Source organism: Trichechus manatus, unplaced genomic scaffold (genome assembly GCF_000243295.1).
Source record: "Trichechus manatus latirostris isolate Lorelei unplaced genomic scaffold, TriManLat1.0 scaffold00213, whole genome shotgun sequence".
In the NCBI taxonomy this organism is placed as follows: Eukaryota; Metazoa; Chordata; class Mammalia; order Sirenia; family Trichechidae; genus Trichechus; species Trichechus manatus.
Window position 1 is genome coordinate 885,294 of NW_004444149.1, and position 25,224 is coordinate 910,517.

Consider the following 25,224-nt stretch of genomic DNA (forward strand, 5'->3'; position numbering starts at 1 on the left):
ATAACTGGATATCCATCTGCAAAAAACTGAAACAAGATCCATACCTCACACCATGCACAAAAACTAACTCAAAATGGATCAAAGACCTCAATATAAAATTGATAACGGTGAAGATCATGAAAGAAAAAATAGGGACAACGCTAGGAATCATAATACATAGCATGAACAGAATAGGAACCATAAATAACAACACACAAGCACCAGAAGAGAGACTAGATAACTGGGGACTCCTAAAAATCAAACACTTAAGCTCATCAAAACACTTGACCAGAAGAGTCAAAAGACAACCTACAGACTGGGAAAAAAATTTTGGCTACAGCAAATCCGATCAGTGTCTAATCTGCAAAATCTACAAGACCTGCAAAACCTCAACAAGACAAATAACCCAATTGAAAAATGGGCAAAGGGTATGAACAGGCACTTCGCCAAGGAAGACATTGAGGCAGCTAACAGACACGTGAAGAAATGCCCACGATCATTAGCCATTAGAGAAATGCAAATCAAAACTACAATGAGATACCATCTCACCCCAACGAGGCTAGCATTAATCCAAAAAACAAAATAATAAATGTTGGAGAGGTTTTGGAGAGACTGGAACACCTATACCCTGTTGGTGGGAAAGTAAAATGGCACAACAACTTTGGGAATCGATTTGGCGCTTTCTTAAAAAGCTAGTCATAGAAGTATCATACGATCCAGCAATCCCACTCCTTGGAATATATCCTAGAGAAATAAGAGCCATCACACGAATAGATAAATATGCACACCCATGTTCATTGCAGCACTGTTCACGATAGCAAAAAGATTAAAACAATCTAGGTGCCCATCAATGGATGAATGGATAAACAAATTATGGTATATATTCACCCAAAGGAATACTATGCAACAATAAAGAACAACGATGAACCAGTGAAACATAACATGGAGGAATTTGGAGGGCATTATGCTGAGGGAATTTAGTCAATCACAAAAGGACAAATATTGTATAAGACCACTATTATAAGAACTCAAGAAAAGGTTTAAATGCAAAAGAAAATATTCTTTGATAGTTACGAGGGTGGGGAGGGAGGGTGGGGGTTATTCACTAACTAGACAGTAGACAAGAATTATCTTAGGTGAGGTGAAGGACAGCACACACTACAGGGGAAGTCAGCACAACTGGACTAAACCAAAGCTAAGAAGTTTCCTGAATACAATCAAACACTTTGAGGGACAGAGTAGCAGGGGTGGGGGTCTGGGGACCACTCTTTCAGGGGACATCTAGGTCAACTGGCATAACAAAGTTTATTAAGAAAATGTTCTACATCCTACTTTGGTGAGTGATGTCTGGGGTCTTAGAAGCTAGCAAGCAGCCATCTAAGATGCATCAACTGGTCCCAACCACCTGGCGTAAAGGAGAATGAAGAACACCAAAGACACAAAGTATTAGCCCAATAGAAAGGGCCACATAAACCAGAGACTTCATCAGTCTGAGACCAGAAGACCTAGGTGGTGCCCGACTACCACCAATGACTGCCTTGACAGGGAACACAACAGAAAGTCCCTGATGGAGGAGAAAGGTGGGGTGCAGAACTCAAATTCTATTAAGAAGACCGGACTTAATGGTCTGACTGAGACTGGAGGAACCCTGGAAAGCATGGCCCCCGGACTCTCTGTCAACCCAGAACTAAAACAATTGCCAAGGCCAACTCTTCAGACAAAGATTGGACTGGACTGTGGGACATAAAATGATACTCGTGAAGAGTGTGCTTCTTAGCTCGAAGTAGATACATGAGACTAAACGGGCTGCTTCTGTCTGGAGGTGACATGAGAAGGCAGAGAGTGTTAGGAGCTTATTGAATGGATGCAGGAAATTGGGTGGAAAGGAGGAGTGTTCTGTCGCAATACAGGGGGAGCAATTGGGGTCACATAACTGTGTATGTATGAATTTTTGAATGAGATACTGACTTGAATTGTAAACTTTCACTTAAACTATAAGAATTAAAAAAAAAAAGCACTATCTGAGTTTCAGTTGGTAAACCTCATATAGAGAGCCATTTGATACAGTAGTGCTGCTCCTGGGTAGCTTTCCTATGGGTTTGGGTACAAATACATGAAATGCTGTATATACAAGGAGGGCTATTTCTTCTACCATTGTTTGCCATAGCAAAATAATGGAAACAATCAACGAGGTTCTGGTTAGATATATCCCTAGAACATCTCCCTGCAATCAACGTGGAGAATAAGGTAGCTCCAAGTGTATTGATATGGAACAGTCCTCAATACATTAATTGAAAAAGCAAAACTGCAAAACAGGGTTTGGGTGCCATCATTGTGCAGTATTTCATATGCATATTCTTTAGTATGCCTAGAATATCTTTGGAAGGATACGTAAGAAACTGGTAATTTTTCTGTTGGAGGAGTAACCAGGCTGCTGGAGAATAAAAATGATACTCTCTGGTACCTATTGAATTTTGTACATATATTAGTCAAATTTTAATTTTAAAGCAAGCAAAAAAACAAACACAACAAAACGTGTGCATTCCTTCAGCCGGATGTGAACTCCTTCCTCTTTTGACAAATACATGTGTTGCTGTCATATCCTATTTTTTTAGGTATATTTTCTCCACAATAAAATTGTTAATTCTTCCTGGACAGGAACCTGCATACTTGGGAGCCCAGTAAATATTAGACAGACAAAAAGTGCCCTCTGGGGTGCGCTACCTCTCCCATGGAATTTTATTGGAATCCCATGTGGATCTTGAATCCAGACATGCCCACTATAGGCAACTGTTCAGTGGGACCAGCTGGGTTGGAGAGGATAGGAGTACATCCACATATCTAATCTGGGATGTCTCGCTTGCCAGCCCAGTCAGGGAAGGCGAACTCGCAATCATTCTAATTGTATTCTAATTCAAGCTGAAACCTGGGTTAAGGGAGGCGGTCTCTTTAAGAACTGGTATAGTGGCTCCGCCCTTTAAAGTGATCAGCTGAATCCAAGTCACTTGACTTTCCGGTGCGGGTTCGGAAGCTGTGCTGCATGTGCGGCTGTGGGGAGCCCAGGTGGGCTTGGGGGCGCTGCGCCCCCAGCCCCATGCTTCTCCTGAGCCTGCTTCTGTCTGCAGCCCCGTTTGGTCTGCTGGGAGAGGAGACCCGCCAGGTGAGGGCTCCGTGGCGAGGAGCTGCAGAGGTTTCAGGAAATGCTACCTTTGCGGGGTGGCTGGAACATGGGGCAATTGAGAGGTGGGGGCCTGGCTGCAAAGGGAAGGAGTCTTCCATCTGGGGAGAGGGGAGGTAGCCGGGGTAAAGGAAGAAATTGTGGAGTAGGGTGGATGTGAGGGCTTCCTGTCTTCAAGTGAAGTCTGGGCTCTGACTCAGCTCTGGCTGAACCAGGTCCAGGCCAGTGTTGGATTTTTTCCTTCCTCATAGCTCTGTGCCCTGATCTCCCCCCAGGGTCAGGGCAGTTCTGGCTGTACCCTCAATTCCTCCAACTCACCTCTGCCCCCTCCCCCACGATTCCCCTAGCTCCCTCACCCAAGCCTCTTGCCTAGGTCCCCGAGGTCCCACCCTTCCCCAGCATTTCCCAAGTCCCCCTCCCCCAAGCTTCTTCTTTGCCCTGTGTTTCTACCTGATCCCGTTCCCTCGACCCTCCCTCATTTACACTGCTCCTTGTTCCAGGTATCTCTGGAGGTCATCCCTGGCTGGCTGGGGTCCCCCCAGAACTTGCTACATATCCGGGCAGTGGGCACCAACTCCACGCTGCACTATGTGTGGAGCAGCTTGGGGCCTCCAGCAGTCCTGCTGGTGGCCACCAACACCCCCCACAGCTCCCTGGTGGTCAACTGGAGCTGCCTGCTGTCCCCTGAGCCTGATGAGGGCCTGATGGTACTCCCCAAGGACAGCATCCAGTTTTCTTCTGCCCTTGTCTTTACCAGGGTGAGGAGGTTGGGGGAACCAAGGGGAAGAGTCACAGAGGAGAGGGTTCATCCTAATCTGGGGGAGGAGCTGAAGACTGGGGGTGGGACCAATGAGTGGGGTGGGTGATGCCCCAGGAGAAAGCTGGACCCAGGCTAGTCCAGTCCTGTCCCACCCCTGTCCTCCAGCTGTTTGAGTTTGACAGCACGAATGTGTCCGATGTGGCAGCAAAGTTCCCAGGGAAACCGTATCCCCCGTACCCTTTGGCTGAGTTTTCCTGGAACAATATCACTGACTCATTGGATCCTGCCACCCTGAGCGCCACATTTCGAGGCCACCCCATGCACGACCCTACCAACGCTTTTGCCAACGGCAGCTTGGCCTTCAGGGTAAGGATGTGAGGAATCAGAAGGAATTCAAGGCTTGTTTTCATGATGGGGATGGCCCTCAAGTACAGGCATTCATCTGCTTCCCACATGTCCTATGCCTCCTCCATTCTAGGTCCAGGCCTTTTCAGGATCCGGCCGACCAATCCAACCCCCTCGCCTCCTGCACACAGCAGACACCTGCCAGCTGGAGGTGGCCCTGTGTGGGGCCTCTCCCCGGGGAAACCGCTCCCTGTTTGGGCTGGAGGTAGCCACCTTGAGCCAGGGCCCTGACTGCCCCTCAGTGCAGGAGCAGCTTTCTATTGACGATGAATACACACCTGCTGTCTTCCAGGTCAGGCTTCCAGTGGAGAGGTACATGGGTGGGGAATGTAGGTGGCACCCCATTAGGACCTCGGAGTCATTCAGCCGTTTAACATTCAGCAACGCTTATACAGCTCCTGTAAGTGCTGGGCACTGTGCTAATGAATGTGCCCAGTCTCTGCCCACGGTGGAGGAGACAGGCTGAAGGCAGTGCCGTGTGACTTGTGCTCTGGCAGGTAGGGATCTGCAGAGGCCTCAGAGGAAGGAGCTGAGTGCAGACTTGCAGGATGTCAGAGCTAGAAAGGACTCGGTGTTCATCCAGTCCACCTCCTCCTCTCTACAGAGCAGAGATGAAGCCCTAGCGCACAGCCTGTCGGTTCTAGAACCGGGCCTAGGACTCAGACTCCTGCTTCCCCTAGCACACTGCCTGTTGCTACCAGTGACTGATGGAGATTGGGAGAGGGTAGGGGCAGAAAGGGTCGATCCTCCTCACTCTGCCTTGTCGTCCTCCCTAGTTGGACCAGCTGCTGTGGGATGCCCTCCCCTCAGGCTTCATGCAGTGGCGACCAGTGGCTTTCTCCCAGAAGCAGCGGGGCCGCGAGTCAGCCCTGCCCTGCCAAGTATCCCCACTTCACCCTACCTTGGAATACCCCCTCCCCCAGTCACCCATCGTCCGGGCCTTCTTTGGGTCCCAGACCAACTTCTGTGCCTTCAATCTGACATTTGGGGCTTCCACAGGCCCCGGCTACTGGGACCACTACTACTTCAGCTGGTGAGAGCCAGGGCCTGGGCTGAGGGGTTTGGGGGACTGAGCTGGGGGAGAGCTGAGCCTCTCAGTCCTGTCCTCAGCCTGCTAACTCTCTTTTTCACCCTGCTTGCTCTAGGTCGATGCTGCTGGGCGTAGGCTCTCCTCCGGTGGACACCTTGTCCGCACTAGTCCTGGGCATCATGGCGGTGGCCCTGGGTGCTCCAGGGCTCATGCTGCTAGGGGGAGGCCTGATTCTGCTGCTGCGGCACAAGCGGTACTCAGAGTACCAGCCCATAAATTGAGACCCACTTTTTAGCTGGAAGGACGTCACTGGACCTGCCTTGCTGTGCCTCATGCCTCTGGAGGTTGGAGGGTCGGTGTTCCCAGGCAGGCCTTCTTGCTTTTCTGCAGAACCTCAAAGCCAGGCCTTAACAGTGTGGGGACTCCCAGGTGGGGTTCTTTCATACCCTGGAGAAGAGGCCAGGACAGGGTTATTGCAAGAGGGAGGGTCCCCTTGATGTTGCCCCCCTGCCTCCCTCCCCTCCACCTAATTTCCCCTGGATGGGACTTACAGGCCTAAATGAGAGGCCTTCTAACTGGCTGGCTGCCCTGGAGGTGGTGAAATACATTTTTTTTTTTTTTAATAGAGGTCCAGTCTCAGTATATGAGTGTAATTGGGCTGGTTTGGGCTGGTTCCAGGGAAAGGCAGGCTCAGAGATGGGTGTGGAAGGCACATTTCTATTCAAGGCCCCATTTCCTCACCGGGCCTTGTTCTCCCCCTTTCCATGGGACAGAGGCTCCGACCAGCCACCCTCTACCACATGGAGCTGGGAGGTTTCTGCTGCACAGTCTGAATCAAGGAAGGGATGCTAGAGACTGGGGGACAAATACAAAGGAACAACCAACAAAGACTGTGGTAGTAATTTATTGTCCCCCCCAACACATACACACCCATACTTAAACACTGGGTTAACATCAGCCACCGTGCCTTCCAACCACTCCCCAGCCACCAGATACACCAGCACACACACCACAGTCACTTCTGTGCTCCTGGGAGGCAGATTTCCCTGTCTGCTCCTTTTCCCATGCAAGAGGCGTGACTGGGCAGTTTAGAGGTGGGAAGTCACAGGAGCCTAAGTAGGTCAGAAGGGAGAAGGCAGCAGCTCTGGGCTGGGACAACTAGAACAGTCTTGGCTGAGGCTAAAGGGCCCATGAGGGCTGGTTGTGGAGCATCCCAAACCCAGACCTCTAGGAAAGGTTTCACCAAACTTGAAAGTCCTGTCTGATCTCATGTCTAGCCTCTGTTCTCAGACATGGGAAGTATTTCCAGTCTTCTTGAGGCCCTCTGCTTAGACGGCTGCCACAGAAATGGTCAAAGGTGTGGCTGTGGCTCGGCTACCTACTTGGCAGGATCCGCTGGAGGGGTCAGAGTCCAGCATTAGTGAGCTTCGTGTGGCAGTGATGGGAGGCTGCTCAGGAAGAAACCTCCCCGCTCCCGGCGCCCCGTGCCCTCAGCATCCTGAAAGGACATGGTTGGCCATCTCTTTCCCTGCAAGAAAACTAAATCCCTCCCTCATGACTGTGCCTAGCTTCAAAGGTGAAGCGCAGTGCCGGCGGGGGAGAGCAGAGGACGGTGCAGGCTCTGATTGCATGGGACCCCCGTTGGGGCAGTAGCGGGGTTCATCCCTCCGAGGCACCAGGGCTGGGGCAAAGTCCAGGCCCCCTGAACCCGTTCAGAGAAGTGTGCCAAGCCCACCCCGCTAGCCCGGGAGACCAGAGGGCGGAGCGGCTCAGCCCCAGGGGCGGGGCCTGTAGTCTGAGGCGGAGTGGGCGTGGTCCGGGTAGTCCAGGCGGCTCTCGGCGGCAGTGAGCATGCGCTCGGGCTCCACCACGAACATGTAGTACAGGTTCCACACCAGCATGGCCAGCAGCGGCAGGAAAGTTAAGCCATAGCCAAAGCCTCGGAAGGAGCGGCCCACGGCGAAGGTCAGCCAGTATATCAGCCTGCGGAGGCAAGAAAGGGTCGGACTGCCGTATGGATCACAACAGCCCCATCCCGTTGTGCATAGGGTCGCCATGAGTCGGTGGCCCACTGGACATCAGCTAATAACGACAACCACCCTCGAGGGAAGCGCGCGTAGGATGATGGTGGGGAGAACAGATAGTGAAGGAGCCAGATAGGGGGCTGGTGGGTATGGCTGGTATTCTAACAACAGCCAATGTTTATGCACTTACGATGTGCCAGGTACTGTGCTAATTAAGTGCACTATTTAATTTAGACTTATCCACATCTCTATGAAATGAGTATATTTATCTCCCCCTCTTTTATATATTTTTCAAATTTTAATTAAAAAATTTTCACACCTGGAGCAAAGGAGAATGAAGAACACCAAAGACACAAGGAAAATATTAGCTCAAAAGACAAAAGGCGCTACATAAACCAGAGACTCCATCAGGCCGAGACCAGAAGAACTAGATGGTGCCCGGCTACCACCAATGACCGCCCTGACAGGGAACACAACAGAGAATCCCTGACGGAGCAGGAGAAAAGTGGGGTGCAGAACTCAAATTCTAGTAAAAAGACCAGACTTAATGGTCTGACTGAAACTGGAGGGACCCCGGAAGACATGACCCCCGGACTCTCGGTTAGCCCAAAACTAAAACCATTCCTGAGGCCAACTCTTCAGACAAAGATTAGTCTGGACGATGGGACATAAAATGATACTTGTGAAGAGTGTGCTTCTTAACTCAAATAGATACATGAGACTAAATGGGCACCCCCTGTCCAGAGGCGAGATGAGAAGGCAGAGATGGTCAGGAGCTGGTTGAATGGACACGGGAAATCCGGGGTGGAAAGGAGGAATGTGCAGTTACATTACAGGGATAGCACTAGGGTCACATAACAATATGTGTATAAATTTTTGTATGAGAAACTAACCTGAGCTGTAAACATTCACCTAAAGCACAATAATAAAAAAAAATTTTTTTGAGTGGGTAATATACATTCACATGGTTCCAAATTCAAAGGTACCATGAATATAGTACCTTTGCTGACCCCAGCCACCCTAGTCTCTGCCTCTGGTATCCAGTATTATGGTTTCTTGTGCTTCAAGTGATGTTTTATGCACATATGAGCAAAAGGACTTCTGTTTTCCTTTTCTGCCTTTTTGAAGTACGGCAGCATAATATATACACTGTTCTGTGCATTGATTTTTTTCTTTCACTTAACATATTTTGGAGATAATTTTATATCAGTGCATAAACAGCTTTCTCATTCTTTTACATCCACAGTGCATTTCATTATATTTATTTCCTCTTTTGCAGATGAAGAAACTAAGGCTCCAAAGGGGTTAAGTAAGACCGGTCATACATCTGGGAAATAGCAAAGCTGTGATTTGAACCAAGCCTCCTCTCTTTTAAAAGGGCAAAGGAAAAAAGAGGAGAAGCCACCTTCAAGAGGGCTTGAATCCCAGAAGGATGGGTCAGCCGCCAAATTTCCCCTTTTGGAAAAACAAAATACACATCCTTCAGTGGGGGTTGAGGGAGCAGCATCCTCTTAACATACGAAGGACCGACCACTTATTACAAAATTTGACATGTCTCTGCTTTTTCACCTGCAAAAGGGAGGGAAAAGTAACTGCTGTTTCTGGACTGTACCAGGAGGCAGCATTGCATAAGAGTCCACATTTATCAAAGCCTGACCAAGTGCCTGACTGCCGTAAGCACCCTACAGGGGTTAACTCATTCGGTCCTCACAACAACTCCATTTTATAGATGATGGAACAGGCACAAAACACTAAAGCAACCTGCCCGTGGTAGAGAAGAAAGGACCCTGGATAGAAGAGAGAAGGGTCCTGGATTCTGGTCCTATGAAATGAGAGGTGTGGACCAGATAATCGCTAAGTCTTCCTTTAGCTCCCTCATGATTCTTACTGCTTAAGCCTACTTCTCCCTGAGACCAGCATTCCCCAAGAGGGAGATGGGAGGTTGAGTTACATGAGCAGGAACATATTTATCTTGGGAAATATCTACTGGACGCATGATGGGTCAGGAGACTGGGGGGACAGCTGACCACTAGACTACAATCAGAAGTGACAGGAAGGCAAATTTTAGCTTGATATAAGGAAGAATATTTTAGCAGTTAAAGCTACCTGGAAGCCTATATCGAAAGTAACGAGAAGAAACGTATTTAGAGAAAAATGGAAAGACCTGTGTTTGGTTCAGACATTCAAAGGTGCCTTCCAGGTGAACAGTAGTTCACATGGGGAAAACCCCTAAGGATTTCAGGGGACAGCAGACTCTGAATGAAAGGAGAGTATGGAGGCTACCATGAGAGCTAATGTGGCCACGGTTTGCATGAACTTCCAAACCCTTACAGGATCCCCATTGACAGGCAGGAGAATTTCCTGCCCAGAGGAAAGGACCTGGGAAAGTGAAGGGACCTGGGCAATTCGTAAACAGATTGGGTAGCAGGGTGTTGAGCTAGGGGGACTTGAGAGCTGTTATCAAATACCTGTATTTGTTGTTGGCAATTCCAGAGGTCAGGGTCAGGGCAGCAGTTTTCAGCACAATATAAAAACTTTCTAACAATGAACGCATTGCCACCAAGTCAATTCCAACTCATGGCAACTCCATGCATTATTACATAGTAGAACTGAACTCCATGGGATTTTCTTGGCTGTAATCTTTATGGAAGCAGATCACCATGCCTTTCTTTCGTAGTGCCGCTGGGCGGGTTCAAACCACCGACCTTTTGATTAGTAGTCAAGTGCAAATTGTTTGCAACACCCAGGGACTCCTTCTAACAACTGTTGTGTGCTGTCGAGTTGATTCCGACTCATAGAGACCAAGTGTGACAGAGTGGAACTGCCCCATTGGGTTTCCCAGACTGTAATCTTTACAGGAGCAGATCACCAGATCTTTTCTCCCACCGAGCACTGGTGGGTTCGAACCTCCAACCTTTCAGGGAGCAACCGAGCACTTAACCATTGTGCCACCAGAGCTCCTTTCTAACAATTAGTACCTTTAAGAAGTGAAACAGATTGCCTTATAAAGAACTGAGTGCCTTATCTCAGGGGGTGTTCAACAAAAGGCCAAATGGCCACCTGACCAGACTCTCACAGAGGAGTGGCTACGATGGGTGAGAGGTTGATCTAGATGATGCCTGCAGACCCTTCAGGTTCTAGGTTGGTATATATGTCTCTGAAGTCAACTTCCTATAGGAAGACATATGAGCTGATTACCCGCTACCAGGTGAGGGAAGGTGCAAGGGAGAAAGTGGACTCGCCGCTCCAGGATGCACATTTGGGCTGATGTAGAATCAAGAAAGACCCCTGTCCCTGGTTCTCCAGCCATTCAGATGCCTTTGTCCCTCTAGAATCACTGCTGCCACCCCCCCCACCCCATGCTCTACCCCCAGCCCCAACTCACCTGGAGATGGCAAAGAGGCCAGTGAGCAGCGGGAGCAGCTTGAGGGTGTCCTGGGGCAGGTAGGTGGAAAGCACAGCCAGGTTGAAGAAGTAGAGGATGAAGAGTTGCACTGACTGGGCCACATATCTCCGGTGGATCTCCACCTCCCGCCGGGGCTCCTCGAAGGGCCGTAGGGCGGAAAAGCACAGCAGGCTCAGCCCATATACCAAGATCCCTGGGGTGGGGGTGGGGAGCACATAGAGTCAGGAAAGGCTGAAGGAAGGAGCTTTAGGCAGGAAGCTGGGGGCAGGGTTCACAGTGGAGGGCGCAGACCCCAAAGAAGGTAAGTGCAGAAGTTGTACCCAGGGGGGCTGAGATGGTCCTGAGAGGGGTGGACACGCAGGTGGCAGGGCATGGGAGGCCCTGAGGGTCCAGCTCAGTAAAGGGAAACCCTCCTGCTCCCCAAACCAGCAGGCCCTGCCCTCCTCAAGTCTAGTTCCCAGATGTCCCCTTTCTTCTGAAGGGCCCCCGAACTCACCGAGCACGATGGGGAAGGTGGCAAAGACCCCACAGCGCAGCGTGTAGATCAGGCGGGAACTCATGGTGGGCAACCGTGGGGCATCGAAGGGCAGGAAGGCGTATGCCCCGTACAGTAGGCAGGGGAAGAGGATGAGGGCCGCCCCTACTGAGGCCATGGCCCTCAGCCTCTCACGGCCCCCACAGCCCCCGCAGGACCGGCTAGGTGGTCTCACCACTGCCTCAGCCCACTTGCACTCAGGGGGCTCAGGGTGGGTGGCCCGGGTGGGCAGGAAGGCTTGGTGCTCCTCCTCGCCTGACTCACAGCGCACGATGAGGTCCTCCTGGGGCCGGCACTCAATACATTGTAGGTCGATGGGCACAAAGGTGCGGGCCGCCTTCTCAGGCAGCAGGTTCGCATCATCTTCGGGTGACCCCTCTAGCCCAGGGGGTGGCTCTGACTCTATGGGCTCTAGCTCAATGCCCCGCCAGCCAGGGGGGTCCAGGAACGGAGCACTGGGCTGGGGGCTATTCCCCCAGGGCAAGGTGGCAGCTTCACTCACTGTGCTGTCCAGACCATCCACAGTCCCCTCTTCAGCCATGGGAGACCCAACCGAAGACTCCACCCTGTGGGACTCAGCCCCACCTTCCTCTTCTGGCTGCCGGCCATTGGGAAGCAGGTCCTGGGGTAGGCTCTTTTCCAAAGCCTCGGACCCTTTCACTTCCAGCAGGGCTACGGTTTCAGGTTCTGTCATGCTGAGGCCTCAGTTCTGGGGTCTACAATGAGGTCGTGTCACCCTGGAGGGAGCAGAGGAAAGCTCTATCAGAGCCCCTGTCCAATGGCCCTTAGGACAGACTGGCAGAACTGGAACTCTCTAGGGCAGCCCTCTCATGGGCTTGAGCCCCTTCTGGGACCTTAAGGAGAACACGGTGTGGAGGAAGGTGTTGAAACAGAGGGAGGTGGAAGGAAAGTGAGCAGCTGAAATGGAGGCTCCCTTTCAACGTCAAATGCAAACTAGCAGGAGATGGTGAGTCAGGGGGGCAGAGGTCCCGGCAGCTGTGGCCTCAGCCAGCCTACCCACACCTTCTACCCAACTCCACCAAAACCTCTGGGGTCATGGCCACCTTAATCCAGCAATGGGAGAAAGAGGAGGTCTCTAGAACTTTGCCCAGAACTTCTTTCCACCAAGGACCTTCCTGTGACTAGAGAGGCTGCCCCTCCATCTTCCCACCTGCCCTTCTCCCTGCAGACCACCACTTGGAACTGTCCGGGCAGTTGATGCCAGTGATTTGCTGACAAATGTGTCCTAAGGAGCTAGCCGTCCCAGGGCACCCTGCCCCTTCAGCTCCAATCTGGGTATTTGGTCAGTTTCCAAATGCCTCACTAGCCCACCTCATGCACCTCCGCAGGGCTGGGTCTGTCCATTCCTAACTTTCAGGTCTAATCATGGCTGTTTTCCATGCCTCCGCTCCTGCCTTTCTCCCCACCCTGCCATTTGTTCTCCACCCCACTGCTCCCTCCTTCTCCTCAAGGACCCTCCTATACCTCCTCGCAATTTGGACCCATGACACCCTCTTACTTTCCATCTGGAGACAGGTGGAGGGTCCCGGCGTCTGGGAAGGAGCTGCCCAGTTCCCTGCTGGCTCTACAAGTATTTCTGCCCGTCTCTCTCTCTTTACCAGTGTCTCCAAACCTGTCTGACCAGAGCAGGTGGGGCCCAGATTAAAGGCACAGGCCCCGCCCGGCTGAATTGGCCGACAGAAAAAGCATAGAGGAGGGACTTCATTCTTTCTGAAAGTGGGGGTGCAGCTGGGCATAGATATGAGCCCATTTTTTAGGCACATGGGATGTGTAGGGGCTCCCAGCTAGGAAAGCAGAGGAGGGAAAATGACTTTGTATATCCACAAGTACTTGGAATAGGTTGGAATGCCCAGAAAAGAGGAGGAATTTTTACATTTATTCATTCAATAAATAGTTTTTGAACTATTATTAGCTAGGCACTATTCTAGGTACTGACCCAGAAGAGAACAAGGTGACAGGCAAGGTCCTTGTCCTTGAGGAGCTTATGTTCTATCGGGGTGATAGATAATAAAAAAGCCAAGCAACTAAGTCAATAAGACAATCTCAGTAAGGAAAACCTCTTTGACAGGGTGACATGTGAGCCGAGACTTGACGGGAAATCAGGAGTGTGAGCGTTCTAGGCAGAGGAACAGCAAGGGAAAGGCCAACAGGTAGGAAGGACTTAGTTCAGGAGCAGAAGGAATGTTCGGTGGCTGAAGCCAAGAGCATAGTGGTGGAAGGGGAATTATGTTCCTATTACAACCTGTAAACAGGCCCAGGAACACCTTGCTTTTTAACTTATTAAGGTTAAGAGAGCAAAAGGAATCCATGCTAGATAGCAGGTGATCCTTCCAATGTGAGGGAGTGCGAGAGAGGGTGGCTTCTCATTCCTGTACGATCTTATTCCTTAAAGGCATTTGAACGGCAGGCAGAGTCAGTGTCTAGCTTGCTCATCTTTGTGCCCCCAGCACGGTGGCTGGAAGACAGCAAGTATTCAATAAATGTTTGCTGGGCTAGTATGAGAGAGAGATGCAAGGTGGAAATCTTTGGGAGGTGGAGCTGAAGGGCAAGGTGCTTACACAAAAGCCCTGTCTTACCAGGCCTTACTCCTATATGATGCTCGGCCCTTTCCAAGAAAATTTTAACTTTTTAATTTTTTTTAAATTATGGAAAAAAGGGAGAATTGGAGTCACTCTAACCAGTAAGCTGAAAGACGCTGGGCTCAAATGGGGAGGGGGATGAGAAGCAGAAGAATGGACCAAATGACCACTGGGACGCTACTAGCTGTGAGCTCTCCTGCCCGGATCCAGTTTAGCTTCAGCCCCCCTCACTCAGTCCACTGTCCGTTCTCTGGAAGCTTTGTCAATAAAGTTTTTCGCAAGCGCTTGGAGAAGCCGGAAAGAGGCCATGCTGCCCAGAGTTAGTTCTGGCAACTTCCCGGGAGGGAAAACGAGTTTCGCGAGATTTGGCAGCAGCCGGCCACTGGCTTACAACGGTGCGACCGACTGATATCGCGAGATTTGGCAGGCGGAGGAGGAGCTGTCGCGGGCAGCCTCCTTACAGCGATGGCGGCCGAGCAGGGCCGGCGGCGGTGGCGGCTGCGGCTACGGCCGGACACGGCAATGGTGGCGGTGGCGGTGGGTGGTGGGGGCCTGTGACCGGGAGCCATCCCCGGACCCGGGCACGATGAGCCAAGGCCCCCCGACAGGGGAGAGCAGCGAGCCCGAAGCAAAGGTCCTCCACACTAAGCGGCTTTACCGGTGAGAGGGGCTGGGGCGTGAGTGCAGCAGCCGAGGAAAGTCGGGGGACAGCGAGGGGCGGGGTCTCCCGGGCGGGCGGGGGCTAGGTGCCGGGCTGAGGTGCGGGCGAGGGAGGAGGGTGCAATTTTGGAGGGAGCAGGAGGGGCGGGGCTCGGTAACCGGGATGGAGCTGAAGGGAGGAATTGGGTGGGTGGGAGGTTTGGAGGGAAGCACGTGGAGGCATCTCCGCCGCAGTGAACTTGGGGCGGGCACTGAGCTTTGCGGATTTGTCGTCAGAGGATGGGAATTGGGGCTGGAAGGTTTGGGAAGGTGAGGGTGGGGCCACAGATAGAGAAAAACCCGGAAGGGAACGGTGCTTAGAACCCCGTGGGGGGATTCCTGCGAGTAGGGCTTAGCAGGGAAAAGCCTCGGACTCAAGAGAGCCAGGTTCAGGTCATTGCTTTGCCATTTTCTGACTGTGTGACCTTGAGTCTCAGTTTCCTTGTCCTTAAAAGGAGTGATTCAGATTGGATAAGCTCTTGAAGCCATTTATGACCCTAAATTGTTGGGAGTCTGAATGAGAAGCATCTGGAAAGCTAGTTGTGTTGGACAGGAAGGGCTATGAAGGACTTAGGGTTCACGGCGTTCTTTAGATATGGGAGCCCACTTCAGGGCACTTGGGGACTCCTGAGTCCTGCGTTTCTCCCAGCCTCATGACTGCCGTCTCTTGCCAGGCAACTTCCATTCCTGGGTTTCTGATTTCCAGGGCACTACCCACACTCAAGTCTCATTTTCACCCTTCAGCCCTGTTAGGAACAGGCCAGTATGACCTTTTCCCACCTTGGGTTGAGGATTTGGGGGGCAAAAGAGCTGGAACATGGGCCCCAGAACTGGATCAGAATAGGATGAAGCATAGAGAATGAGTTCAGTTTTATGCCCTCGTGAGGGAGAAGAGCTTGGGGTTTTCATTTACCTCAGGCAATATGGAACAGGGGTGTTTGCATGAGGAAACTACCTTCAGAGCCTTGGCCCCCATCTTGGCAGTGAAAGAGTGAAGAGCTTGTTGTCTTTTCTCCCCTGAGCAGGCATCCTGCCTGCTCTGGCTTTGGAAGCCAGAAGGCAGAGGGGAGCATAGGCTGCTCCAAAAATAGAAAAGGGATCCAATCCAGCAGCCCCTGGGCTCCCACTGTGGGCTGCCCCAAGCGGTCCCCAGGGGAGTAAAGAGTTAGCTGGGAGTGGCATGTGTGCCTCGTCATGCTGCCGAGTGTCAGCCCTGCCTGTCAGACAGAGCGTGGGCAGTGTCTGCAACATTCCTTACTAGTCTCCAGCTTTGGGGGATGGCTCCGGTCGTCTTTCTTGTCATTCTCAAATCTAGTTCTTTCTCAAGCCACTACCTTCACAGGTCTCAGCTGACTTAAGCTGGTGTGTTTGTGCATGTGGTATTCCACGTGTGCACGTGAGTGTCTCCACCTGCAGTTGGGTGTTGTTGGCTTTGAGCAGTGTGGAAATTTGACGCAGCCAGTCTCTGTTTTTAGCATTATAGCAAGAGTGATGGGTAGAAGGAAACTGGGAAAGGAAGATCTGACTTCTCTGCCCAAGATAAATGTGTTGTTAGACTGTGAAGCTGCCACTCAAAACTCCAGTAAATGTGGGAAATTCCCACAACCTGTTTATGCAAATAAAATTCTGAAATGTTTTAAGCACTCAGAAGAAAAGGCAACAGAAGAAGGGATCCTAGAGTGGATAAAACCGAAAAACCCCTTGCTGTCAAGTCGTTTCCGATTCATAGTGACCCTATAGGACAGAGTAGAACTGCCCCATAGGGTTTCCAAGGAGCAGCCTGAGCCCTTAACCACTGCACCACCAGGACTCTGGCATCAATTAATTGATTAGACCAATTGTTTCTTTTTTAAACATTTAAAAAAAAAAATTTTTAACACTGTGCTAGGCCTGGGATTATAGTAGTAAATGAGTCACAAGACTAGTTTCTGATCTAAACAATTTAGTGGAAGGAGCTTGTGGTCTGATGCTGAGTGGGGAAAGAGTGCTGAGCCCTCTCACATTTGAGAGCTTGCAATTAGAACTTCCTAGAGTAATGATTATTAATCGTTTTTGGATTGAGAATCTAAGGAGAGCTCTGGAGCCTCTCCAGAAACACACACACACACACACAACACCAGCACCTTTGCATGGCATTGAGGTTGAGAAGCCCTGCCCTGGAGACTAAGCTGGCATGGCGGAAATCACTCATGACTGCCCGACGCTGCCCCTGGCATTGAGGGCCAGGCTGGCTAAGAGGGCTTGGCTGCCATCTCTAGGCAGCCCAGAAGGTTTTTGGAGAAATGCTGAGCTCTCAGATTGCCTGTGAGAAGGCGTTGCTTACTGTCCCACCCACTCAGCTGAGCACTGGTGGTCACTTTGTCCATCATAGGACAGCTTTTCGTGGTGTACCACCTAAGCCACCTCTTCCCAGGAGCACAGCCTGGTTTGTTTTGGGAAGCATCACTCGCAGTTTTTTGATTGTTTTGTTTCCACAGCTGTGCCTGATTCACCCATTGCTGCCTGTCATCTTCTTGGTTGTACCCTTGTAGAGACGTCACCTACTTCTGGGACTTTTTGACCATCCATTGTAGACTTTCCTTGGCCTTTATTTGCTGTGATGACAGACTGACTTCTCAGTGTCCGGAGTTTCCGTCTCAGCCTTGGAAGGATGGAGACTAACACTCACTGGGCAGTTACTATCTGCCACGCGCTGTTTTGAGTGCTTTTTGTAGATTAGCTAATGTAATCCTTACAAGCTAGATGATGCTATTACCCACATTTTATAGATGGGGGAACTGAAAGATAAGGAAGTTAGATATTTTGCCCAGGACCACTTAGCTGGTAAGAAACAGAGCCAGGATTTGAACCCACGCGGTCTGATTCCAGAGCCTGCACTCTTGACAGTATGCTAAACAAACAGTTCCTTTAGTAGAATCCAGGAGACTAGGTAGAGAGGTGAAATGGATGGTCCACTTTACAACTAAGCAGCTCAGGAGTCCCCTCCTGCTTTTCCATGCCCCACTATTTCAAAGCAGAATTTTATACTAGGGGTGCCTCTCGTTTATGTCAGATAATAACCCCTTGCATAATAATGATTCACTCATTCCAGCATTATTTATTGGATGTCTATTGTCTACCAATGCTGTATATGAATTATTTTATCTTCACAGCTGGCCTCCAAGGTAGCTGCTGTTATTTCCATTTTTATTGATGTGGTAACTAAGGCTTAAAGAGGTTAGGTGATTTGCCCAAAGTCACAGAGCTGGTAAGACACAGCCAGGGTTCAGTCCCTGGATTTTCTCCCTGGTACCACAGCCTGTGCTCTTTCCGTGGGGTGAGTCTGTGTTACATAGTTTCTCTAGCTTGACACTGTTGACATTCAGCGGGTAACTCTGTTGTGGAGGGTGCTCCTGTGCATGGTAGGGTATTTAGCAGTATCTCTGGCCTCTGTTCACTGAATGCTAGTAGTACCGCCCCCCTCCGCGGGGAGTATCGGGGAGGCTGCCGGGTCAGGATGGAGACCTTGTTCATCTTGTTTTGTCCAGTGCTCAGCCTGCCGCCTTCTCCTAGTTTCTCCACCCCTTATTCTTTAGCTTTTCCTCCAGAATCAGTGTCCTGGTGTCCTGTGTACCATGCATATGGCTCAAGGGCTGTTTGCCTGTCTTTCCCTGCAGGGCTGTGGTGGAGGCTGTGCATCGACTTGACCTCATCCTTTGCAACAAAACCGCTTATCAAGAAGTGTTCAAACCAGAGAACATTAGCCTGAGGAACAAGTAAGCTGGAGACTCTAAACTCCCCACATCCTTACTGTTTCCCTGCTGCTCTCCACCTGAGACCCTGTCAGATGTAGACCCTTGTTCTCTTAACCTCCTGACCTCAGGGTATCATGATGGCTGTAAATTCTCTGGCCTTTCTAGGAGGGGTGGTAGGATCCGTCAGTCCATCTGCAGCTTCTACATCTAATAGACTGGTACCACAAGAATAGCAGTTGAGTTGTGGGAATTGGCCATACTACATAATGAAGGGAAAGAAAGAAGGGACAAAAAGGAGAGAAAGGTGCAGGGGAAGAAAATGAAGATTATTAAAATGTTTATTGCCTCCTGCCTCTACCCTTTGGGGCTCCCACTGCCTTCTTGGAGTTCGGTTCTCCTGGGTCATATTGACCTCTTGGTGTCTTTCAGGAGGCCCAGAGATTTGTGGGTGGGTGTATTGGCAGATGCCTCACTGCCCTCAGTCCCTGTGTCCCCTACCAAGAGACAAACAGTCTCTTTCATGCTTCTCTACACCCTCCCAGGCTGCGTGAGCTCTGCGTCAAGCTTATGTTCCTGCACCCAGTGGACTATGGGAGGAAGGCTGAGGAGCTGCTATGGAGAAAGGTATACTATGAAGTTATTCAGCTTATCAAGACTAACAAAAAGGTAAGAGAAGGTTCTAGAACTTGGGAAGGAACTTGTCTAAAGAGGGGAAGCTAAGGACGGAAGAGACAGCTAGAAAGTGGGCCAGAGCATGGTCAGAGGTAGAGAAGCCAAGGACAAGATGGCAGAGAGGAGGCAGGGAGGCAGGCCTGATTATCATTGGAGAAGGAGGGGAGCGTGGTCCCAGATGGGGAGAGCAGAGAGGTAGGTCTGAGGATGTGGGGGTAACGTGTGAGTGAGAGGAGATGTGGGGGTAACGTGTGAATGAGAGGAGATGTGGGTGATGTTCTAGAGTTAAGAAGGTGGCTGTAAGTTGATTTCCTCAATGAGATGGACAGCATGGGAGGGGAGAGTGGTACTCTGTGCCTGTTGCTTAGCCATCTCCTTCCCCTTCCCACTCTCCAGCACATCCACAGCCGGAGCACCTTGGAATGTGCCTACAGGACACACCTGGTTGCTGGTATTGGCTTCTACCAGCATCTCCTTCTCTATATCCAGTCCCACTACCAGCTTGAACTGCAATGCTGCATCGACTGGACCCATGTCACCGACCCCCTCATAGGTCAGTGAAACCTGAAAGGTGGGCTTGAGGAACAGAGTCACACGCCTCCGCCTCTGGCCTTCTCATTTCTCAGTGTTTGTGTAGTTTGTGACCCAGCTAGGCAGAGAGTATTCTAGCAAGACCTACAAATGGTTCATGAAGTTCTGATTTGTCCAAACAAGCATATGCCGTTAGAGTAAAGATCTTAAGGGAAGAGGGAGCTTTCGGTTGGTCTGTGATTGCAGGTTGATGCAGAGTCAGGGGAGGGACAGGATGATCTAGAGTAGATCTGGTGCTGGAAGATAGTATGAATAGCACTTCTTTTCTCCCAGCTCTTTTCTCAGGTGAATTTGGCCAGCACGGTTGCTTTTCGCCGTAGAGCTTGTTTCCCAGTGTTCGATGAACATACTGAAATTTTTTGAAGTGTTGGGAGAATTGTGGACATTGTCTAAGATGGTGCAGACCCCTTTTCTGCCAGCGGAGGAAGTGGTGGCCATAGTTTTATCTCCTTTTCTAGTTGGTAGTTTTCTCTTTAGTTTAGCCACGTTTAGAGGTTCTTCCCCCAGCTCTTGCCCTCTGCCTCTTCCGCCTTGTTAGCCCGTGCCTGTACCCTCACCAGGACACTGATTTTCTGGGTCAGGGATGGAAGTTGTGTCCTTGTCACCGCCATGTAAGCATTCTCTGGTCAGAAGCAGAGCATCTGCTTCTGGGGTGGCCGTGATGCAGCCTGTAAAGCAGGTGTTTCACACCTGGGGTCGTCGGCTCCCCATAGGCTCTGTGGATAGAATTCAAAGCATCCAGTAACTTGGATGGAGAAAAAATTATAATTTTACTGACCTCTGACTGAGAGTTAATTATAAATGTAATTATAGATGTAAATAAGAACCATAGTCATATTAGCAGACCTGTCACTTTGTCAGCAATAGAGTCACTGATATTTTCATATCGTATTACAGTGATTAGAGATATTTTGAAATACATTTTACACTCATTACCACCCTGGAATTACAGTACAGGTAGTCCTCGACTTAACGACAGGGTTCTGTTCAGGTGTCACAGTCGTAAGCTGGTTCTGATGTAAGATGAATATTTCATTTTTTTTTAGGTTACTATTATTGCCTTTTATTGTCAGTATCTTTATAAATCCTGCAGTGTTTTGAACAGTAAATCCTAAAAGTGAACATCTGCGAGTGAACATCTGAAAATAACGTCAGCAAAGTATGCACTGCAACGTCTTACTAACTATAAGATGTTAAAAAAGAACAGGCGGTTGTTTAAGTGCAGTTCGTCGTAACTCGAATGTGTCGTAAGTCTGGGACTACCTGTAGTTATTAGACCCTCCACTGGATCTTTTTCTAAAATTTTATTGTACTTCAGGTGAAAGATTACAGTGCAAGTTTGTCTCTCATTCAGAAATCTATATACGTATTGTTTTGTGACATTGGTTGCAATTAGATAATTATTTAATGCATTAATAAGGGAGAGTATGCTACTCTAGCAGACAGTGAAGAAAATGATAACTTTCTCAATATAATTGGTTTTCTTTGTATCCCTATGTATATTTTGCATGTAAAAACATTATTTTAAAACCAAATATTATTCTGAGGTCGTGTCCATAGGCTTTATCAGATGGCCAGAGGGGTCAGCAGTCTGAAAATAAGGTTAAAACCCCTTAATTCCAAAAGCTAATTCCCCAGACCACTTTCTTTGGTCCCCCTCTTGGCCTCCCTCCGCTCTGATGGTCTTGTCTTCATTACTGCTCTCTCCAATCCGCCAGCTCAGAGGTGTCGCTATAGAAAGCCCCAGGAAGGGCTTTTCAGAGGGGGAGCTTCACAACCAGGAGAGAGGCCACGTGGTGGAGTGGTTAAGAGGAAGGTCTCTGGAACCAGACTGCCTTCTGAATCCTGGCTCTGCGGCTCACCGCTGTGTGGTCTTGATTTTCTCAACTGTGAAGTGGGAGTGATAATAGTATTTATCTCCTGGGCTGCTGTGAGGGTTGATTAAGTTAATATTGTAAACAACTTAGAACGTGGGGGACATCTAGCTTTATTGGCATAACATAGATTATAAAGAAAATGTTCTGCATCCTACTTTTGTGAGTAGCATCTGGGGTTGTAAAAGCTTGTGAACAGCCATCTAAGATACTTCTCTGCTCCTACCCCATCTGGAGCAAGGGAGAATAAAGAAAACCAAAGATACAAGGGAAAGATTGGTCCAAAGAACTAATGGACCACAACTACCATCTCCTGCACCAGAATGAGTCCAGTACAGCTGGATAGTGCCCGCCTACCACCACTGACTGCTGACAGGGATCACAATAGCGGGTCCTGGACAGAGCTGGAGAAAAATGTAGAACAAAATTATAACTCAAAAAACCAGACTTATTGGTCTGACAGAGACTGGAGAAACCCCGAGAGTATGGCCCTGGGACACCCTTTTAACTCAGTAGTGAAGTCACTACTGAGGTTCACCCTTCAGCTAAAGATTAGACAGGCCCATAAAACAATAATACACATAGCTCAACAGTGTATATGAGACTAAATAGGCACATCAGCTCAGGGGCAAGGACAAGAAGGCAGAAGGGACAGGAAAGCTGGAGGAATGGAAAAGGGGAGCCCAAGGTCGAGATGGAGAGAGTGTTGACACATCGCAGGGTTGGCAACCAATATCACAAAACATTATGTGTATTAATTGTTTAATGAGAAACTAATTTGCTCTGTAAACCTTCATCTAAAGCACAGTTAAAAAAAAAAAAAAACCTAGAAGAGTACCTGGGACACGGGAAAACTGCCTCCCAAAGAGCTCAAGCCGTCTGAACTGAAAAACGTGGCTGAAAGGAGAGACGAGAGTTCAGGCGTGTTTGGGTTTGACCACCACCAGTCTCCTTGGGCAAGGCAAGCTCACCTTGTCTCCATGGGCAGACCCTCCATGCACCTTCTTCTTTTCCATGGACCTCTTCCACTAGGCAGAGGCCGGGAGTGTTTGCCTTGGCCTCATTCAGATTCTGTTCTTCCTGGCAAGTTAGTTTCCCGCCTTTACCTAAACCTTTTATCTTCATGTGGGTTGCTTCTACCCAAGGCACCTGTGACATTCCTAACACTTGAGCCTCACCTCTGTGTCCTTTCTAGAAGCCTTCCCGTGATGACCTTTTATATGACCTTCCCCCAGAGAGCTGTCCTATGTTAAGGGCCCTAGCTCTCCTCTTCCAGTGTCTTCCTGTCCTGTGAATGAATTCCGTCTGTAGCTTCTGTGTCCCCACCTATGTCCTGGATGTGTCTTTTCTGCTCCATGAGACAGTGTTCCAAGGCTGAACCTGGATTCTCAGTCTCCTGTCTCCACTTAGGAAAGGTGTTTCCCCACAGGTAGGGGGCAGAGGAACGGGCTCATAAATCTCTCTTTGTTTCTCTCTCAGGATGCAAGAAGCCAGTGTCTGCCTCAGGGAAGGAGATGGATTGGGCACAGATGGCATGCCACCGATGTCTAGTGTACCTGGGGGATTTGTGTAAGAATCTGCATCTTTCCTTTTCTCTCTTGTGGACTACAGAGCAAGCCCAGACTGCTTCAGTTGTTGGTACCACCCTTCATGTGACTGGAGAGCAGGAGGAGTCACGTGGTCTCTCGATCACTTTTTCCCTCCAGTCTGCTTAAAATCATCCCTTCTTTTCGTTGCCTTCATGAGTCAGAGAGGAGCAGTGAATGTGGGAAGAAGGACAATATGAAAGTCAGGATGTGAACTGTTTCAGTAGTGGATGAGGAAGATTTGAATTGGATGTCTTCTCCTTATTGGGGGGTTTTCTCTTCTCTTCCTGCACTCCTAGATGAGTAGGAGCTTTAGCAGGAGAGGCATTAAAGTGAGACCTCAGGGAGGACTTAACCTGCCTGACAAATGTTTTTAAGGATGGAAAAGTACTCTCTTGTTTTATGGCCCCTGGGTCTCTAGTTCTGGCAGACAGAGGTTCCTCGTGTGGCTGCTGGATACATTCTCTCTTGGTGACCCAAGGCTGTTTCTCTCCCTGCCCCCAGCCCACTCCTCAGGACTAGACTGACCAGAGTGTCATTAGTTAATGTCTTCCCTCTAGAATCGAGCAGTTGCACCCCAGAACCTAAGAGCAGGGGTCACTCCATATATGTTGCAGCTCCCCTCCACTAGGAAGAGATAATCAAGAAGAGCCTGTTACCTTACAAACACTAAATATTCTTTACATTTTGAACCTACCAGCAAGGAAGAGAGAGTTGAACAATTTGCCCATAGTCATGCAGATTTAAGACTGTGCCAGAGACCCAAGCAACCTGCCTCCTAGCTCAGGTATCTTCCGCCCAGGCTCTTATTCTAGCTCCTCCGAGTGGACTCCCAGATGAGGGGAGGTTTTCTGAAATGTGGAGTCATCGCGTTTCCCTTCCGTCCCTTCTCTCTTGCAGCGCGATACCAGAATGAATTAGCTGGTGTAGACACTGAGCTGCTGGCTGAGAGATTTTACTACCAAGCCCTGTCAGTAGCTCCCCAGATTGGTAAGTGGATCCCTGCTTGGACCTCCCAACCCATTAGCGTTTTCCACGAGGAAGACGATATTGTTGAGATGGCAGGCCGGTCATGCTCACTTTCCCCAGCTCTTCCCTGCCCTAAGCTTTCTGACTTCACCTTGGTCAGGCATTCTGTCCCTTGCCACGCACACTCAGAGGATGACGGAAAGGGAAGAGAAGTGGGGAAGCCTTGCATCAGAGAGGGAGACAGAAGAGAAGGGAGGGAGAAGATGGTGCCGTCTTTGTCCCTGAGGTCTCTCTAGAAAAAAGAGATCACACTTTGGCTCCATTGCTGGGAGAGAAGGGGATTAGCATGTAGGAAGGAGAACTCAGAGGTGAGAAACTGAGCTGGGAAGATAGAGGAGAGGGCTTCATGGAGTCTCATCACCTTGGAAGAGCCAAAGAAATGGCAACCCTTCAATGCCAGTAACCCCTGACGGGTCAGAGAGGAAGTGAGAACAGATCAGTAATCCCCTAGAGGCACAAAATTAAGCCACTAATCACATGAGACACTAGTGTCACCTGCAGACCAGCTGTTCTCCCCGTGAGCTCTCTGATGCTTAGCATTGGTTGGGCCTGGCTGGTTTGGGTGAGTATGGTGGCCTCAGACTGCATGACTTCTCTTTCTCACCAGGAATGCCCTTCAACCAGCTGGGCACCCTTGCAGGCAGCAAGTACTATAATGTGGAAGCCATGTATTGCTACCTACGCTGGTGAGTATTAGCTGGCTCTTTCCGAGCCCTGCATTGCTTTCTCCCTTCTCGAGTTCCTGGCTGAGAATGGTAGAGGAATGCTAAAATTGAGGAGCCTTCACCTCAGGGGGGCCTAACACAGGCTTGCTGCTTTTCACAGAGCCAGATGGATTTATAGGCACTCTGACCGCTAAAATATCTATCCACTATCTTATGTAAAAGAGAGGATTGCTGTCTTCCTGAAAAAGGAAATAAGTTTGATAAAATATTAACTAAAGTGGCCTGTGATGAGAACCTGAGAATAGAGATTTGGTCTCTCTCTTTTTTTTTAAATTTTATTTTGTTGTTCTTGTTGAGAATATGCACAGCACAACATACACCAATTCATCTGTTTCTATGTGTACAATTCAGGGACATTGATTACATTCTTTGAGTTGTACAACCATTCTCATTCTCC

General features: G+C 49.6%; 3 protein-coding genes across 6 annotated transcripts in view; 2 read left to right on the plus strand and 1 right to left on the minus strand.

The window, feature by feature from the left end:
- Positions 1 to 2,974: 2,974 nt before the first annotated feature.
- On the plus strand, positions 2,975 to 5,797 carry GLMP (glycosylated lysosomal membrane protein). Of its 4 annotated transcripts, none has more exons than XM_004388616.2 (6): positions 2,975 to 3,139; positions 3,658 to 3,915; positions 4,083 to 4,283; positions 4,396 to 4,614; positions 5,099 to 5,355; positions 5,468 to 5,797. In XM_004388616.2, the coding sequence occupies exons 1-6, from the start codon at positions 3,020 to 3,022 to the stop codon at positions 5,631 to 5,633; spliced, it is 1,221 nt and encodes a 406-aa protein (XP_004388673.1). In that variant the 5' UTR covers positions 2,975 to 3,019; the 3' UTR covers positions 5,634 to 5,797. The 4 variants fall into 4 exon arrangements, with proteins under 4 accessions (XP_004388673.1, XP_023598373.1, XP_023598375.1 ...); XM_023742605.1 differs by having other exon boundaries at positions 5,246 to 5,355; XM_023742607.1 differs by lacking the exon at positions 5,099 to 5,355.
- Positions 5,798 to 7,121: 1,324 nt separating this feature from the next.
- Positions 7,122 to 12,011, minus strand: TMEM79 (transmembrane protein 79). The gene is made up of 3 exons (XM_004388484.1): positions 11,279 to 12,011; positions 10,762 to 10,975; positions 7,122 to 7,335 (listed from the first exon to the last, which is right to left on the minus strand). The coding sequence occupies exons 1-3, from the start codon at positions 12,009 to 12,011 to the stop codon at positions 7,122 to 7,124; spliced, it is 1,161 nt and encodes a 386-aa protein (XP_004388541.1).
- A 2,409-nt stretch (positions 12,012 to 14,420) lies between these two features.
- The window catches only part of SMG5 (SMG5 nonsense mediated mRNA decay factor), a 28,663-nt gene continuing 17,859 nt past the window's right edge, over positions 14,421 to 25,224 (plus strand). Inside the window, exons 1-7 of the mRNA XM_004388485.2 lie at positions 14,421 to 14,577; positions 18,273 to 18,371; positions 18,893 to 19,016; positions 19,419 to 19,575; positions 22,967 to 23,056; positions 23,974 to 24,063; positions 24,710 to 24,788. Coding sequence (XP_004388542.1) covers positions 14,504 to 14,577; positions 18,273 to 18,371; positions 18,893 to 19,016; positions 19,419 to 19,575; positions 22,967 to 23,056; positions 23,974 to 24,063; positions 24,710 to 24,788 — 713 coding nt within the window. The 5' untranslated portion in view covers positions 14,421 to 14,503. The remainder of the gene's footprint in view (positions 14,578 to 18,272; positions 18,372 to 18,892; positions 19,017 to 19,418; positions 19,576 to 22,966; positions 23,057 to 23,973; positions 24,064 to 24,709; positions 24,789 to 25,224) is intronic.